At 36.5% G+C, this 19,063-nt stretch overlaps 2 protein-coding genes and 1 long non-coding RNA gene across 4 annotated transcripts in view; 1 reads left to right on the forward strand and 2 right to left on the reverse strand.

Annotated features, from left to right (window-relative positions):
* LOC143175273 (uncharacterized) overlaps positions 1-294 on the reverse strand; it is a 325,389-nt gene extending 325,095 nt beyond the window's left edge. Inside the window, exons 1-2 of the long non-coding RNA XR_013000031.1 lie at positions 272-294; positions 47-101 (exon numbers count right to left, since the gene is read on the reverse strand). This is a non-coding gene — a long non-coding RNA (uncharacterized LOC143175273). The remainder of the gene's footprint in view (positions 1-46; positions 102-271) is intronic.
* Positions 295-585: 291 nt separating this feature from the next.
* On the forward strand, positions 586-13,674 carry Sans (SAM_USH1G_HARP domain-containing protein Sans). The gene is made up of 7 exons (XM_031981233.2): positions 586-864; positions 3,152-3,295; positions 6,213-6,485; positions 7,056-7,329; positions 7,721-8,029; positions 9,390-9,591; positions 9,880-13,674. The coding sequence occupies exons 1-7, from the start codon at positions 842-844 to the stop codon at positions 10,146-10,148; spliced, it is 1,494 nt and encodes a 497-aa protein (XP_031837093.2). The 5' UTR covers positions 586-841; the 3' UTR covers positions 10,149-13,674.
* Positions 5,071-18,579, reverse strand: LOC116428963 (HUWE1-associated protein modifying stress responses). 2 transcript variants are annotated; one of them, XM_031981236.2, is made up of 5 exons: positions 18,033-18,579; positions 17,700-17,771; positions 16,633-16,804; positions 16,219-16,364; positions 5,071-5,681 (listed from the first exon to the last, which is right to left on the reverse strand). In XM_031981236.2, exons 1-5 carry the CDS (start codon positions 18,403-18,405, stop codon positions 5,647-5,649), a joined length of 798 nt encoding a protein of 265 aa, XP_031837096.1. In that variant the 5' UTR covers positions 18,406-18,579; the 3' UTR covers positions 5,071-5,646. The 2 variants fall into 2 exon arrangements, with proteins under 2 accessions (XP_031837096.1, XP_031837094.1); XM_031981234.2 differs by lacking the exon at positions 5,071-5,681 and adding an exon at positions 11,108-16,030.
* Positions 18,580-19,063: the final 484 nt, after the last annotated feature.

Consider the following 19,063-nt stretch of genomic DNA (forward strand, 5'->3'; position numbering starts at 1 on the left):
CACCTCGACCGGCCACTTACGTGTTGATAATCGCGTGCATACTCACCGATCGTTGCGTCCTCTCTCCACGCTGCTGACTTTCACCAGTCTGATCTACATATCTGTCAAACATAAAACAATACAAACAAAACTTGAATCATTCGTATCGGAACCTATATCCTCCCATATCCTCGACCCAACAGACACTGAAAATACACCTAACCGATACACGATAATCCACACCGATACTCTACAAGCAATAACCTAAAAACAGCACTGAAAGAGCACCAACCAAATTCAACCGGAAGCTTCATCAAAACCCGAGCGAATTTGTTCACAGAATACAAAAATAATTCGCTCTGAAATATTCGCTTCCAATCGATATATCGAGAAAGTGGTCGAACTCCGTCGATGTCAAGCAAACAGGTACCATTTTTCTCCTGCGCGCCCAGCCTGGTCGGTAGAGCAGAGGCAGGTTGCATACCTGTGCACCGGAATACCGAACGCCAGGTGGCGGACGGTATACATGTGGGGAGACCGGTACAGGTGAGAGACGACGGCGGGAACGGGTGAACGAGCGAGAAAGGTTTTATCGGACCTCCGGTCGAAAGCAGGACAGACGCGATGAGGGGCGACCGAGCATCGTCCGAGTGCCTTCGCCCGTTTAAACAGTGCACCGCTGGACGCCATACTCGGCACGCCGTAGTTCCTTCACTCCGGCCGGCGAGCCATGCTCGGCCTCTGATCCTCGTGTTTGGCTTGTCATCCGCGCGCAGAAGTGCCAGGACGCCGAGCGACTTCGGGCGGCGAGGATGTTCCGCTGTCGGTGAGCCGGGACCTCGGCAAGGGACAAGGAGCAGATATGACGTCCGAGCGGTTTCACAAGTGAGTTTCCCCTCGCGGCCAGCGCCAGGCGACCGTGTGCATACCGAGTTTTCGTGGTCTTGTTTCGGTGCGCGGTTCGCGCCAGGATATCTATTATACCCCGGGACCCAGGAAGCGGAGAAATGTCGCGGGGCCGGGTTTTTGTGCGCGCCGGAATGAAAAAAGGAGCAACGCGGCTGGTCCACCATGGGAACGCGGAGTGTTGCGAGGCAGACCCGTGACTAGGATTCGATAGGGTGTCGGACAAGGGAAACTCGTTTCGTAACAGATTTTTCGGAATCGACGTCGCCCGCTTTCCCGGGGACCCGGTTAAACTGTTGCTGGAACCGCTGTGCCTAGAGCGGTCCGCCGAGCCGCAGAACTGCCAGATGATATAATGAGATTTCTTTGGTGTACGGATCGGTGTTCCTTTTTACGCACGCTGATTTGTTGATTCGGTAGAGATACGTTGCTCGGAGACGCGGTGTCGTTGAGGTATACGGATTGTTGATAGTAATGTATGCAATGTTGCCGAATAATAGATTCAAAAATTTGAAGCGCTTGCTTACCTAGAACACAGCGATTGCTATGATCAGGCGCTATCTCGTTGCTGTATGTATTATACATAGACACCGCGCGTGCGGAATTTATGCATGAGAACACCTTTGCTTTTATTTGATTCACCGCGAAGATTTATCGTCCAGCCCACTTCTACCAGCACCAGGTGTGCAGGCACGAAATGAATATCATCTTTTGTCGCTGAAAAATTAGCTGCGTTTATATAATTACAGGGTACGATGATTCTTCGTGTGAATTAAGATGCCTGTATGCTACAGGTCAGAAATGTAAATGGTATATTAAAGAAAAGTTTGTTGAAACTTTGATAATGGGTTTTGTATAGTGAAGCGGAAACATGGAAATTTTAACGTATATACTAGATACATTGAGTTGCATTGGAATATAAGATTAATATATATTAGAAACACAATAATTTTGCATAGAAAAATTATTTTTAATTTGAATTTCGTTTAATAAAAATTCATTCATTTAAACATAATGTGGAATTTAAAACAGAAATGATAGGAACTTCTTTGTTAAAATTGGAAAGTGATATTAATGAATTTCACTCATAATTGACCTCAATAAAACCTGCAATAATCAGATTTGAATATTTAATTACTGCTTTCGAAACTGTTGAAATATTCTTTCCTGTAATATTACAGTATTGTTGTGTTAGTACAAACATGATGTGTAAACAATATTTTCACACCCTTGATGCATAAAATTATAATTAAAACAGAACATTTGGACACAACAAAAAGAACAAAATAAATTGTGAAATTTTCAAAAATATCGTAAATATTTAAATATTTATTAAAGAAATTCATATTAACGATTCATAACTACAAGTAATAAATGAACTTTACGTCCAATTATAACTTCTGCGAATATAATTTTCGAAATACCATCGTAATGGTTTTGCATGCACGATAGTTCACACTTCATTTAATATCATTAGCATGTTGCATTCTATTTACACTTTCATCGGAGCTAATTCAATGCCTATAACGCAAAATTGTCAAGAGACGTTCACGGCAAATGATTTGTAACAAGGAGAAAATTATCATGCGATGAACTCGTTAAAACTTTGTACATACTTTCTCTAACTTATTGCTCTCTTTTCTCATTTACAGCCACTCGTTGGGCTAACATTATTTGATCCATCGATAAGTATCCATAACACAAATAACTCTCGCATTAAATAAACGATGCCATTATTATGAACAGACTAAATCATTTTCGGGATATCGCTTCTTAATTTTTCTGTGCGCAATTTCGCTATTGTTAAAATTACGATATTTAAAATTTATACTTTCTAAAATACGAATCAATGAAAAAGGATTCGAAGAATGAAAAACGCGAAAACTATTTTAAATTTTCAACGGAAGAAAACAAAGTTGTTAATAGAAATACAGAAATATACACCTAGATTTGATCTAGTTCAGAGGAGAGTTAAACATACATGAACCATTGCAAATTTTTCAATTCCATATCGTTGCGTACAATTTCATCAAATCAATGTACAGAGTATAAATTCGTCGACGTCTCTTATTTGTAATTTCTACATTATTTAGCCGATTCGAACGTGCATTTGTAATTCCTACATGATTCAGCCGAACATGGTTTGTTGTACGTTACTTGCGCATTCCGAAACAAACGTAAATATATTCGACCAAATCCAAAGGTTCTTTCAATAAACTCGAATGTATAATCGCGGGTAATTTGAAAATAATTGTTTTTCGTATAGAGCTGCACGCGACGGCGCCTTGGACATCTTAAAAGAAGCTACGAAAAAGGATTGTAACGCACGGGATGACGGAGGAATGACCCCCACATTATGGGCAGCCTTTGAAGGTCACATAGATGTGCTGAGACTGCTCGTCGCCAAAGGGTATGTATGCTCACCAAGCTATTTAATTATAAACACGTTCGAGAAATATCCACACATACCATTCTCATACGTACATTCATGCCGATACATAAACTCCCAAGAACTATAAAATAATCAATACCATTTAATTTCTTTTTTATTTTCCAATGAATTTTAATTCATTCATTGACATTCAACGCTCAGTTTTTTCTTATTTCCTTCGCCACTTATCTCCTCCGAGTTATTTCTTGTGCCGAGGGCTCAGAATTTAATCAGCGTACATTACATTTTTGCTTCGTATAGTTCGAAGGAGTTTTCGTCATTAAAACTATGATCGATTGATTTATTATCGGGTGTAATAGAACAATTGGGACATTCCTTGGAAAATTATGCTTTAAGCACCGAGGATTACTATAATTATAAAATAAATGTAAAACTAAAACAAAGGATTAAGAATAATCGGATTACCAATTGAAAATTTTAATAATAAATACACTCTTGAAATCTTTACGATGAAAATATAACTTGCTATTGTTTACCTTCTGTACCCTCCGCATGAATGGTTTAGAACATCAGTGGTCTAATTAATAATATTAATTACTAATACTAGTAATTGTAATATTAGTATTTAATTAATTCAAGGACATTTCACAAATTTTGTATATTATTAATATATCATATATTAATATTACCTTCAAAATAATAATATACCTTTTTTCTACAATTATCAATATTAACAAGAAACAGCAATTATTAACAACAATACGATCTTAGTATTTAATTAATCCAAGAACGTTTCACAACAGCTTCTTTTTCTCGAGAACTTCGAGATAGGAGTGAAGCCATTATCATTTTAAGCCACTCACATAAAAGTCACGTCAATCTACGTATCCACGTTCACTCGAACGATACAATTTCCACAAAAACTTCGAACTGTTCGTTCTGTGCCCCCGTTTAACCTTGAAAATCAGCATGCGAATTAAATACGAGGTCGTCGTGGCTAGTGAACACGACGATTTGAACAATACCCCGTACGAATGACATTCACGAACGTCGGAAAAAGGACAGAATAATATATGCATCCGACGCGACGACGGAACGATGATTATTTTAAATGCGAAGCGACTGCTCATAATCCATTTTACACGCGGCCATTATGTTCTTTCTCCAATAACGCGCTTAGCGATGCACGCACGGACGCGAGAGAGTTTCGTATTGTACGATGACAGATGTGCGAAACCGGAAACAAAGGTTATAATCTGGCATCTATCGACCCCACGGGCGGAAATTGCGGCCAAGTGAGCACCGATGAGAAACAATCGAATACGAACGGAACAAAACATCGGGAGGGGGACAGAACGGAAGGGTATATAGGGGAACGAGGAATTACTGCTCAGACAGTCACGTTTCACGCACTTTAGAATATCGACGTTCTCTAACAGAGCTGGACAAATAGTAAATACTCGACACTTTATCTATTAACACTTAGACAGCTTGAAACAATACTGTAATCCTTTTCATTAACTTAATTGAACTCGTTCAACAGATTTTATTGGCCTCTTGCACTACGATTTATTTGTGAACTATGATTATTAGGAAAAGAAAGAACTTTGATGCTTGTTCTATGTTTATGTTTACTCCAAACGTTAATTAGTGATAATAGATTGATAATAGAAAAAGTAATATATAATTTATATTTAAAGAAAATAAATAACACTTAAATTTCTCAAATTCAGTTTAAAATTTTCATCGCGAGTCTAATACGATATTGTAGGTCGAGTTAAAAATTGTATTTCACAGAAGCAGAAAAGGTAATTATCAAATTGCAAATACTCTCAGTTGAAGACTTATTGAATGACAGTAGAAAAAATAAACAAAATTCATGTGGCAAAATAAAATTCTTTTTCCTAGAATAATGTTCCTCTTAATTTCATTAAAATTCCCTTATTAATTATGATCCAATACAACGAAGAATATTTGACACAAAGTCCTTTTTCAAACATTAAGAACTAAATGCTCGAGTCAACGAAGTTTTCCTATGCTCAATCGAGTACGCCGCAAGATCTGCAATCTGCTTCGTCGAGCTCTTTGTTTATCCGCTGCAAATGCATTAAGTTGTTGAATACATGCCTTGTGTAACACCTTGCGTGATCACCAATGGTCTGTAAAGAACGATATAAAAGCTGAAAGACCGCACGTGCCCTATTGTGCACAAGATCAGATGTCGCTCGGTTGGCTTCAGTGTGGTCAACATACGATGGAAACTTGATATAAGGCCTCCTATCCTTCCGGAACTTTGTTCCGCTCGTATGACAGGATGCGGTGCTGAGGGGACAATTTTGTCCTCCGCGTTTCCAGAACAACGCCAATTTTTACCAGCAATGGTCGTGCTGGCAGGCAACGTTCCCTAAACGAATGAAATCTTCTTTTAAAAAGAGATAATAGCTTATTAATATTTAGTACACATTAAAACTGAGTGCTTGTACAATTATAAAACTGAAGAACTACATAAAAATGAACAATATTAACTTGAGAATCACGAGGCGATTCCAAACCTCTGACAGTGCACACTTTCACGTAAAAACATTGTCTTTCAAAAATGTTAATGAAGTAAATTTGGAAAAAGTAACTATTATCATCGTATTCATCCTTTGAAATATTCAAAGTACACTTTATTTAGAGTAAGGAATTTTTTGTATCAAGAAAAAATAGTTTACTGTTATTTCTGTAGTTGCGAACTGTATATGTGAAAACATTAATGAACGTTTTATTGTTTTCATGAAATTGTGAATGAATATTAAATACCTTTTTTTGTTTACTAACCGATAAAGTAGTATGATAAGTGTGATATAAATAGTGTCCAGTTCAATTTTAATAGAATGCAAACAGGAAACTACAGGGGGTGGTGTTTATACATTTTTAATGATTTTCTTCTTAGGGGTGACCCCGACAAAACCGATTATTTCGGTAACACAGCCCTTCACCTAGCGGCAGCGAGGGGTCACGAGTATTGCGTGAAGTTCCTCGTGAAATTCGGCTGTAACATTTGGTCGTTAGACATTGATAGACATTCTGCCAGAGACTTAGCTGCCATAAACGGGAGGGAAATGATCCTCCAATTTCTAGACCTTGCACAGGCCGATCAAGAACTGAACAACCGTAAAAAGAGCCGAATACTCCGGGAGAAGGCTGAGAAAGATGCCGAGAAAAGGTATTTTTAAACAGTGAAAAATAGAACTACTGTGACGAACAAAAATGTAAACGAAAGTAAACGAATGTTGCAACTTACTGCTGAAAGAAATTTAAAATATTAAAATATTGTGAGGTTATACAAATATTATAAGCTTTTTTAAAATATTATAAGACACTATTCAGATACAGGTGTTCACGTACTTTTAATTTTATAACAATATTCGATTAGAGTTAATATTAATATCTACAAGTCTATGTTACAATATTTTAAAAGCTTCATTAAAATATGGATTGATCTTTCTGTGGATTATTTTACTTCTTGTTGATTTTATAAACTGATTTTTATCTTGATTTAATAACACTTATACTCACATTTTTTTACTTACTTTATTTAATAACCACTTCTGATTAAAGTAAGAGAATTCCGAGACTCAGGACACAAAACGAGTAAATATTTTATGATTGAATATTTACATTTTTGATTATCACGTTATCGTTTAACATTCATAATTTTAATATGGATAATGCCTATTCATAATTTATAATTATTAAATTACATTACATTACATTTCACTGCGTTCATAAACAGGTTAAAAGAATACATAAAGAAGCAAAAAATGGCGGAAATTAGAGCCGAGAAGGAACAAAAGAAATTATCGAAGGATCGGACGAAATTGGACTTGGCTACAGTGAACGAAGCTGGTATTCTGCCTTACAAGCCCAGTATATTGACCTTCAAAGGTCGCGTGAAGCCTTCACCGACGTTCAGCGATATCGTCGGCACTAGCGCCAAGAAGCATGGCAGCGCAGTGTGCAGGAAAGCTTTAGCAAGAAAGGCTGTCGATGATTTTAAAATTGTAGAGGTAAGATACTTAGAACTGTATTTCTTTCAGTATTTATTGCATATTCTTTCAAACCCACTTCGTTAAGAGACTTATTTCATGCCCATGTTGCCTCTAAAGTATAATAATTGATAACAAAAGGATATTTAATTTAATTTACAAAAATTGAATTTAGGCTTGTTGAATTCTGTTTAACCCCTTGCCCTATGATTTCTTTCTAAACTATAAACTACTTTGTTATTAATAATTTATCGAAAATAATAGAAAATTCCAGTTTTATTTACGTTTTTTAAATTCTATTTGAAATCTTCGCTACGTCTTACACGATCTTGTAGGGCGAGGGGTTAAAATCTTGACGTAATTAAAGTGATCGCAACCTTTGTAATGCAATTGGGGTCTACTGCATTTCTAGATTGAGGTAAATGGGAAAAAGTCAATTCGTAGCCTCACTGGCCTCAGAAGGGACTCTGAGATCATGTACGTAGGAACTTATGAAACGCAAGCTCAGCAAATGGGGAGAAGGGGGAAAATCTCGGACGTTTGGGGTACTCTGAGCAAGGCGCAGAGCACGCCTGATCTTTTAAGCGATCGCGCATTTGACGAGGAGGTGGAGCATGAAGACGAAGAAGAAATAAATGGTATCAGAGACACGGCCTTCCTGCAGGAACCGGCGAGCATTTTTAATCGACCTGGTTTTGGATCGGTGGCATTTAGAAGAGCGGTAAGTTTATATATTTTTACAATGTATTCTTGCACCAAATTTTGTCGGCGACATTTAAGAAATAATTGTATAATCACTGTGTTAAATGTTATTAAAAGTATAACTATATTCTTTCAACATGAATTATTAGTTTTTTCAAATAATCCAATGTCTCCGTAGTGTCATAATGTTTCTTTAAAATTAGAACAACCGAGTATCTAATGATTAATATGTAACTATAAAAATTGTAATAGATTTTTTTCGGTTTCTTCATATATTGATTATAGTGTTAAAGTGAAACTGTTTATTTCTCAAATCATTCCGGATATTTAACGCTTTTAAAATATTAACGATTGCGAAACAAGGAAACTGAAACCCGTTATTTCGACGAGTGCGATTGTTTTAGCGTTGAAATCATAATTCTCCTGTCTGCAAACTTTTGTTGTTAGTTTTCAGAAGAAGATCGTTCTCACAAGCAAACGTAACGCTTTACTCTGTTATTTCCTTGCAACAGGAAGAAGTCTTTCATTGTTCCATTTACTTTTTCATTGTTCTCTCTGTTGTAGTAGTCACCTTCTATTTCTCATTAGCTTAATGAAAGTAACGGATGGAAGCAAAATCAAAGACAACACGAAACGAAGCCGTAGAACCTGCAATCACTTCGTGCACTTTATTTCGCTAAGACAAAGGATGTGCCTTTAAAAATTCACGGTTCAGCAGAATTTAATGGATTTGTTGCAAACGGTTTTACGAAACCGTTGGAAAAACAGTTATATGTAGAGCACGTATATCCCATTCATTCGTTTGTAATTACTCGAGCATCGCAACACTTGTTATAGATAAGGAGAAGTTCAATTGAACGCTCAAATACATGCCACTCCCATCATTGTAGATTTCAGTCCATTCATATTTCGTTTCTAATTGTAAATTATTGTTATCGTGTACACCGCAAGGAAAAATATTTAAACGCACGATTTGTTCCGTGATGGAAGATTCAGATTTTAGTCGTAACACACCGGAAATTTTCAATAACACATGTATTGTTTCGATATTTTGTTATCTCATTAACATGAAAATCATGTCTAACGTGACTGCAACACGCATACCTACAAGCTTAATTGTCCCGCGCTGTCATCGCTCGCGACGCTAATTGCTTCGTAGAAATCGTTACCGGCTGATCGAGAATTGATACCAAAGTTGTTACTTGTTACGTGAAACATGATAAGGCAATTACATGAACAATGCATTTCCATAAAAAAAATCGGTGTACCGTCGTTACCGTAATAGATAGAGTATACCGATAGGGATCGTATTAATGTCACTCGAGATGATTCAACATTTATTAGAAAGCGTAATGCACAATGGACTTTTTAATCTTCAGATTACAACTACTTTTGAGAACATACCTGTCACGCAACTGGATTCGCATCAACAAAATGGTAACTCCTGCATGAATGGCTCTGTGAACGGTTCTATAAATGGCCATCGAGCTAACTCGAATGGACATAACGAAGAAATTAGCATAGGAAGTGCGGGCAGCTTGGCTCGCAGGCAAGGCATGTGGGATGACGATTTACTTTCAGGTAAAAAAAATAACTTAGTACAATGTTTAAATAATCGATGTAACATGATAATAATTAGTGAACGAATAGAGACCATTAATTATAATTTCACAAAGATTTAACATCTATTATGGTATAATAATAATTAATGAAAGAATAAAGAATTTTCGTCGCAAAATATTTAAATAAACTTCTTATAACTTCATTACGAATAGAATAATTATTCATAATTGTGTGAAGATTTATCAATTTTATCGATTTCTCTTTCAAACGTAAATTACAATAAAACGTTCGAACCTACGATTATAGAAGAGGAAGAGGAAGAGGAGAAGGAAGAAGAAACCGACGAAGAATGGACACCACTGCAGAGATTCTTAGTTGCCAATAATCTGTCATCGACGCATCCGATTTTAGAGTCGGAACAAATCGATTTGGAGGCTTTAATGTTGCTCACCGAAGCTGACATCGCGGCCCTTAAACTTCCGCTTGGCCCTAAGCGGAAACTGATGAACGCGATAGCGAACCGGAAGAAAGCATTGAACGCCCCAGAGAATGTCATCAAAGATAGCAGACTGTAAATGTTCTAATACTACGGGAAACGTTATTTCTAATGTATTTTTATCTTGCCTGAATAAGTTCTTAAGTGCCTAACGAAATGCCAGGAAAGTATCTTTTGATATAAAAATACGTTGTATATAAGTATTAAAAAAATGTCTGCGCAAGCATTCGGACTGCGAATATAGTTAGAATTCGTACGGAAAAAGGATTATTTCTACGCGATTGGACGTACGAAGAAAATTCAGTGGAATAAACGGGCTAATAGATAGATAATCACTAATCACCTTTCGGTTACAATAAAATCAGATTCAATTAATACAAAAATGAAAGAAAAAATCCGCGACGACAATGCGACGACTAAAAGCTACATTAAAATATATATGAAATTAACATTTAAAACAATTTCGAATAATGACGAGGTTGTGAAGAGTCTCAATTAGCCTTAATTTCTTGTACTACGCACGGTGCCTTAATCTAGTGAAACGTACTTCTCATTAAAAGGATGAATGTATATCCCGTTGTTTGAAAGAAGACCTCCAGAAGAAAACGAGTCTGAGTGGTCGGAATCTAGCGTGTTCTCGGCTCTAGCGTGCGGTTGGTCGAAACGGTCACGCACACTAATTACGTCGTATCACGCAACGCACATAGCTAAAGACCCCTCTTGCCCCTGTGACGTCACGGCGGTCTTCTTTCAAACAACGGACGACAAATGGACGTGTAAATGCCAACCGAACGAAATGTACCTCCTCGAATCTCCCGAGTAACGTAAGAAAGGAAAATTCGATTTCGCGATCGTTCGTCGACCCATTTGTGTAAGCGAAAGAAATTTTATACGAATTGTACAAATCAAATGCGGGAAGAAAAATAAAAAGTCGTGTAAATACGGTAATATTATATTGTATAGAGAATGTTTGTGTTTCCAATATGTATGTCATTGAAAGACGGCGACCAAGAGAGAAGTAAGACAATAACGTTTAAGTAATGTTTTCTTCGTAATTTTATTTGTAAATGATTATCTTACAAACAAGAGACGCAAAAATATAGAAGCTCCTTATGTTCGCAAAAAAATAACAGCACCATTTCTCGCTCTCACCACGAACATAAACATTTTTGTGTCATATCACGGCTCTTTTGTGTTCGTGCAATTATTATAGTACGATAGTACAGTTGTTGGGAGACAAGGGTATGTCACGTTGCGATTAATGTGCATTCAGAATAAAAAAAAGGCTCGTAGAAAATTTCTCGGCGGCCGCGTATCGGTAACACGTACACAAAACTTCTACGCGCCTGTATGACCAGCGTACGAACTACATTTACTGTGAAAAAGATATGATACAGAAGTGATTCCTTGCGATCCCACATACTAAGGCTGTACGATTAATCGATTAATGCACAATAAATACAATGATGTGCGATCGTCCGATCCGATTATCCTAAATAGCTATCGACTCGTTAATATAAAAACGGATTAAATTCTTTTCCTCTTCATTTACAATTAATCGATTAATTTCAGAGCCCAATAAGCTACCTTGTCTATTTCTATACGAATACAGAACAGTCGGTTTTGTATAATGGCAACATCTTCATTGGAAACTTCTTGTGTTACTTTTTTCTCTTTTCATTTTTGGCAGCGAGTACGAATTACGCATTCCCCTTGAAAAAAAGACGGAAGTCATTGGCATTAAAAAAATAACAATTATTTTTAATGTAAAATCTAAACCCCTTATTGAAAGACATGCTATTCGTACACCCTCCTACGTCAGTTGATAATCTCGAAACACAAAGGAAAGACTCGCTTCAAGCGGACAATTACTTATAAAGAAGTTCGTTTTAGCAATAAATAGTGAAAAGTTGAAAAATAAAGCTTCACAGTTTCTGAACCGAGCACAACGATTCTCGATCGTTGTTTACAAGTCGAGAGAAATACTTTTGTTTCTGCACGAAACACGGCACAGAATCATTAAATAAGATCAACTTTTCCCACGAGAAAGGGAAAGCTCTCCATACACGTGGGAAAATTCTGTTTGTTGCCCTCCGAGTGTCGTCTAACGTGCATAGTTAGTCTTGCATTGCGCAATATGAGAAAATGCCGATCACAATGGCGAAAATCTCGCTCGAATGTTGTTCGAACCAATAACAAATATGTTCAAATCAATTTAGTTAATATACGGTCTTCATAGTATCGAGAACAAAAAAACAATTCGTAAATCAGCGAACACGCCTCTTTCTACTGACAGAAACAAAAAACAAAAACGACAGTGTCTGTACAAAATAACTCGATGTTTCATCATCAAGTATGTTTTCCTTATCGATAAGATATTGCTAAGTATGGCATCATCAGTGTGTCACTTTCCCCTATATATTCTTTTGGTTAGAGTTACCTTTGTACGAAACATTCACCAAAAAGTAACAATCCACTGGGCAGCGATAGAGGAGAATCGTTATCTTCATTCTTTCCGTCTACGTTTTAGAGAAAATTTATACGAAGTTTATGAACATACTACAGAGAAACCTAGAAGGAAGTCGCGCGACTAAATTTCATACGTACAAAGATACCCCTCGATATTGTTAATTTACAATTCGTTGGAATGGAACTTTCAGAAACATGACCCTGCGTTTACCTAGCTGGTCAGAAAAGTAGAGTCAAGTGGAGTCCTTGGAGTTTTATTAACTGCCGATTATACGATAAATATTATTAAAGCTATCGCATAGTTGTCAATATTAATAATGATAATAATATTATCAATACTCCTAAGGCTATTATTTATCGTTATCATTATGAACATACGCTATATTTACAAGTGAACAACAATTTTTTTTTTGCTCGTCTCCGGAACGGTGCTCAAACAATGTTGAGGAAATAAAACCAAACAAAAAACGAGTGAAGCTTCTAAATGACTTTCGAAGAACTCGTGAAAGGAAATTCAGGATGTCCATATAGGAAAATCGATTTTCATCCTTAAATAAATTTCTTAACAAATCCGTTATAATAAAACGGTCCCAAAATTCCTTGCTACCGGTAGTCTTCAAAATTCAGATAGGAGCTGCAGTAAAGGACACCATACCTAAAAACAGTACACATTTACAGTGATCTTAAAAAAGGAGTGACAAATCGCTCCCATACAAGTCTTTGAACATAATGCTTCTTATGAAATATGCATGTATATTTATGCGCATACGGTCATGTATGCGCGATTACATATATACACGCATATATACATACATACGCGGCAAAGAGCTGTTGTGTCTCCACGACAATGGCTACTCCGAAGACGGAAAGCTCGCGTATTGATTAGGTCCATATTAGCAGTCGTGGAAAAGTAGATCCCCTTTGCATTGCACTGTCTTTACGTAGACCTTGCCTCGAGACACATTTCAATGCGATGATTCAGCCCTTTGCCTATACTATATATACATATATAAATTATATATATTATATTATATATTATACATATTATATTAAATATTATATATAATACATATATATTATATCTATATATAAATAATATATATATGTATATATATATATATATATATATGTCACAAGAAATAAATCAACTTTAAACCACCACGAATCTCTTCATGGCTACCCAATTGACGCCGGATACACTGAGACTGGGAGTAAAACTACTCACTCATAGATCCTTTCCCACCGATCCGTTAATTCCATCCATCGCTCCAGTTTGATATAAGCATTGCTTATCCTAACTTGCTTAAGATTTATAACTACACGAAATCTATTTAAGAATTTTACCAGTAGTTACACAATTATGAGCACCCGCGACACATGGAAAAAGTAAGACGTCATTCTTCCTTTTTTTAATATCCTCGTCAAATCTCGCTTCCAAGCTCGGCTTCGCATATTAATTAAAACTTTGGCGTGAATGTCATGACGTGGAAAAAAAACAGTGCAGTGAACAAATTCATTTTTTCGATTCCTTCCAAAGGATCGCACACGAATACATATAAAGCAGATATAAAATTACAAACGAAGGATTATAGAGACAATTAAATATATTATCCAAAAGACAGCTTTTTTTATAGTTACTCTACATATAAAGATCGTACAACAGAAAATTTATCTCCCGCGATTGATGAATCGAATTTACAAAAACAAGGTAAACCGGATAATTTTCTTCCGACGCATCGTTCTTGCTTTACATGAATATTTTCCTATTATTTTATCCTATCACTGATCTTTCATCATTCACTTTTATTGCCAACAAAATCCGTATAAAATGATCTCTTTTTATTGATATTAGCCTCCAAATATCAATGATCTATCACGTAATAATCATAACAATATTATAATAATCAGAGGGCTAAGCAATCCTTTGGATTATTAAAGAATATTCTACAAACATCTCCCTATCCCCATTTTCTTCGTAAGGTTACAATTATGGACACTAATGCAATTATAAAATATTACATTATCGATTCAACACTTGTCGAACATTTTTAAACATGGTAAATTACACCGCGAAGTTTATCGGCAAATATCAACAAACATTAGCTGCTGATTTTAATGTACACATCGACCGTGTGTACAACATGTTGATTGTAGCTATTAAAATTTCATAATATATCTGGCAAGTTTCAATACCCTCACAAAAAAACAGTGCAACCGTAATCTTGATAATTTAATCGAACGTTCTTTCCAGTAGAAAATAGTAAGGCACATCCCGTTTTCACGAAAACTAGGAACCCCTACTTCCGGTACCCCTCACATATTTTTAATCGTGTTCATATCCTCAGTCTACTAGATGTTTTCTTATTTTTTTTCGTTAATACTTTTCTACTTTTAATTATTACGAGAGGTTTTCAAAATAAAATATGTAAATATAAAAAATAAACATATATCGAAACATTTATGATATAAGGACAACCGATAACCATACATGGTTTTATCGGAACGAAAATTGTCATTAATTTTCCAGCTTTTTCTAATAAAAAATATTATTACATAATACTTTATAAAAATAGTAATATAAGAAAACCTTTGTAATAATAAAAAGTGAACAGAATATAAACAAAATCGATACGGACTGGACATTTATGTGTAAACAAAAATAAGAGAAACATTTCATTACCTGAGTTGTGGTAGTTTAGTAGACCAGCATATTTTAAGAACGACAGAGAATTACACCGCACTACTTTATGATGTTATTTTAGTAGTCTCCCCTATACTGAAAAAAGTTAGATTAAAATACCAAGGTTACAGTTTGTGCCATCCTCTTGTCAGTTTACAAATCAGTAAATCGATAGATCATGTATACAGATTTCTTGCTCATAAAACAATGACATTCACTCCGTATGGGCACTTTGAATGATATTCTGAAATACGTTTACATTATCCCATTGTTTAGTTAAATAAATAAATAATTTCAAAACGAAACTCTACCAAGTATAGTAATGATTTTCATATATCCCGACTTTAAACATACTCGTGCTACGATTTCCTCAAACAATAACACAGTAATTTTTTTATATTAGAAGAAGCTGCTTCTTAAATAAATCATTCGCCTTATCGCACCTTTGTGATACTTTACCGGCAGTTTAAGAGAAACTCGTCAATTAATAGGAAATATTCGGAACATATTAATGCGTTTCATATAGCAATGCAAATCACTGCTATCTCGCTGAAATGATTATGTTTAATCGGGAACTGTGTAGGGGAGATGAACCGTTAATAATTAATTGATCAATTGATTAATTAATGGGGAACAAGGGAGTGCGGTTACTTTACACATCGCGCGCTGTTACATGAAACGCGAACGTTTGTGCGTGGGAGATCCCATATCCACATCATGCGAAGCAGGCCGTTTGTGATGTCGAGCAAATTCGCTACTAATAAATGCCGATAATTCGGCTTGTCTTCCAGTACGCCTAGACATTGGTGAACCTATCCAATTATTAAAACATCGTAATTAGTTCGAAACATAATTACATTATATAAATTATTGTAAATGAAACAAATTTACTATTCATGTACAATCAAGAATGACTCTGTGGTTAATCACAAATTTATGATTTAGTATGAAGAACAAGTATATTCTTCATTATTAACTTGTCATAATAAATGATGCTTACCAGATAATGCGATTGCTTCCCTAAATGTGTGTAATTCAGGATCAGGATCATTTACAGCTGTTGGTGTTGGCGCAACAACCATACTTGGTGTTGAACTTTGTGACGGCGGCGAACCACACACCATCATTCTTGGTTTGGGCGAACTCCTGGAAGTTGCGACAAGCTTCAACTTGTAACGTATTTATGTGCATGAAAATATGTAGTTACATTATACGTGCAATCTGTGTCATTAAGACAAACCTGACAAAAGGAATTGTTGCACTAATGTCTAAAAAATAAAAGACATTTAAATTTTACATACATTGCATTGTGTCAAAAAACTTTCATTTCCTTTACAATCCCTGAAATTAGTTTACGTAACATCTACTACCGATACATGTAATTAAATACTAAATAATTTGAAGAAATATTTACCTATGAGAATGTGGCCGAGGAGGTGGTGGTTTCCCAGCAAGATACGCTAAAAGGTCTTCCCTACGGATCATACGCCTTTTTTTCCTAGCCCAATTCATTATTTCTTTACTACGTTTTTGACGACCCATTTCTACACCTAACTCACTGCAACGACGCATGCTGTCCACTGAATCTGTTAAAATATTTATTGCACTTAGAAATGAAGTCGTGAGCAACTATATGAATAACGTACACATTAAAACCTTACTTATACCTATTGCAGAAAGGACTGTAGCTGTAGAAAGAACAACGCATACATATTCTTTCACACCCAACTATATTACTTTGTAAATATAAACTGTATATGCATTTAAGAACAAAGAGAACTAAATCAGATGTAACGAATACACTTTTATATTTGAAACACATAAAAAATGTTTAACAACATAGGACAAAAAATTATTTTATGTAAAAAAAAAATGATCGATGTAATATTTATATTCTGTTAAAAACTCTAACAACAAAAATAAAGGAGGCAAAAATCTCCAAGACAGAAATATACTTTATTATCCGCAAAATAAGCAACGATGTAAAAATATCAACATTAAAATAAGTTCTAGAACAAACACATGATCAGTGAATTCAGAAGTAAATGACTCATAAACAATTTTGTCCTCTATGTATACCTTAAGTTTGCTATTGTATACGAAATAATGATATAATAATTTAGAAATAACGAGGGTTTATTTCCCTTTTCTATAAATATTCGTAATAGCCTTAAAAGTTCGCATCAATTAACAGCTGACCTTCAGCATTGGTCAGCTGTGCAAAGCATTCTGACGCACACCTATATGCAGACACATCACCCGTGTGTGCGAGTGAGTGACGGCTGCACAAAAAGATGACCGAATAGCGGGGGTGAGGTACAAGGGGAAGGGGGAAAAAGCGACGGAGAAAGGACCATCTTAAAAAGAGAGAAACATTCACATGGACAGGGAGAGAAACGAGGAGACTCATAGAGAAAGAAAGAAAATGAAGGTTTATCTTGGCTGCATTGTTGACAAGATAAACTAAAGAACTGCACGCACCTTTATACAACGACGTGACGGTACCCGCGGCGGTCTGGAAGGGTAACCATAGAGAGACACCCTGTGTACGATCTGTAAAAGAGCAAAGCCGAAAGGAACTGGTTACACGATCAGATCGATATGCATATGCGGCGAAAAAAGGAAATCGAAGCAAACGAGAAGCGAGAACAGTGGCATATCGTCTCATACGTCGCACAAAATGGATGTCACGCAAAATGGTAACCACAGCGAGTACGAGACAGGTCTCGCCGCTCGTAGCTCTCGAGGCTCATCTTACAGACGAGACAAGGGAGGATGCAAATGATCATCGGTGTTATCGTCATGTTAGCTCGCCTTTGTACAGCTGGGCGATGGCCGACGCCGTCGTTTGAAAACTTGTCCACATCTGCTGGGAATAGAGTTCTTTTTCGTTGTGCAGTTGAGTTTCGTAATCCGGCTCTGCCTCCAATGCCTCGACGCATTGTTGTTCCCAGTTGCTGTACCAAAGATCCATTATAGGATCTTCTTCACTTCGATCCTCACTCATGGCTCTTCGTCCTCGAGACTCCCGTTTTGCGATCACGCCTCGCCCACCACACGCACTCACGGCAACACCGAAAACGCGTAACTCTAAACTCTGTCGTATCTTTACGTTCCTCGTTTTCGTCTTACTCCGTCTCCTTTCTCGTTCGTCTGCTTCACGTAACGCGAACACGGTAGTTCGCATGCACGCTACCCAAGTCAGGTCGCGGCCATTACGATGTGCATCGCTCGAGGATCGCACGAGCCTTACGCGCAACGAAACACGAAATACGAATTGCCAGGTACGAAGAACGAACTAACCCAACGATACATAATCCCTTCTCACCCCCCCGAGTTGACTGCGATCCACGCACTGATCCCTGGGAATCACTGCTGCACTCTGTTCACTGAAATGCAGTAACCTGAATGCGCAGCTTCACGTTGAACTTCGCACGGCTGATAAGGAAGGATCCCGATAAAGTTACTTTTCGATGTTTGCTCTTCAATCTACGAATATTGATGAATATACCGTTTAAGTAATTTCTTTAATATTTCCTAACATTTTACGTGTAAACATTTTTGCCATGGAAACATGCCCCTAATTTAATTGCATGTACTTGGCAATGAAACCATAGACGATTGTAATGAAACTAAGGCACACTTACTTCAGTGATTGTACTTCTATATGTAGAGGTGATTCTATTTATACGAAACATCTATTTATACTTTATCTATTTATAAGAAATATGTGCGATGAATTATGAAACATGTGGCAATATAATTTTGTTATTATCAATTGTAATCTCTGTCCAATGACAGTACACATCCGTAATTCTGCATACCGACGGTGTGACGTGATATAA

This window comes from Nomia melanderi, chromosome 14 (genome assembly GCF_051020985.1).
Source record: "Nomia melanderi isolate GNS246 chromosome 14, iyNomMela1, whole genome shotgun sequence".
In the NCBI taxonomy this organism is placed as follows: domain Eukaryota; kingdom Metazoa; phylum Arthropoda; class Insecta; order Hymenoptera; family Halictidae; genus Nomia; species Nomia melanderi.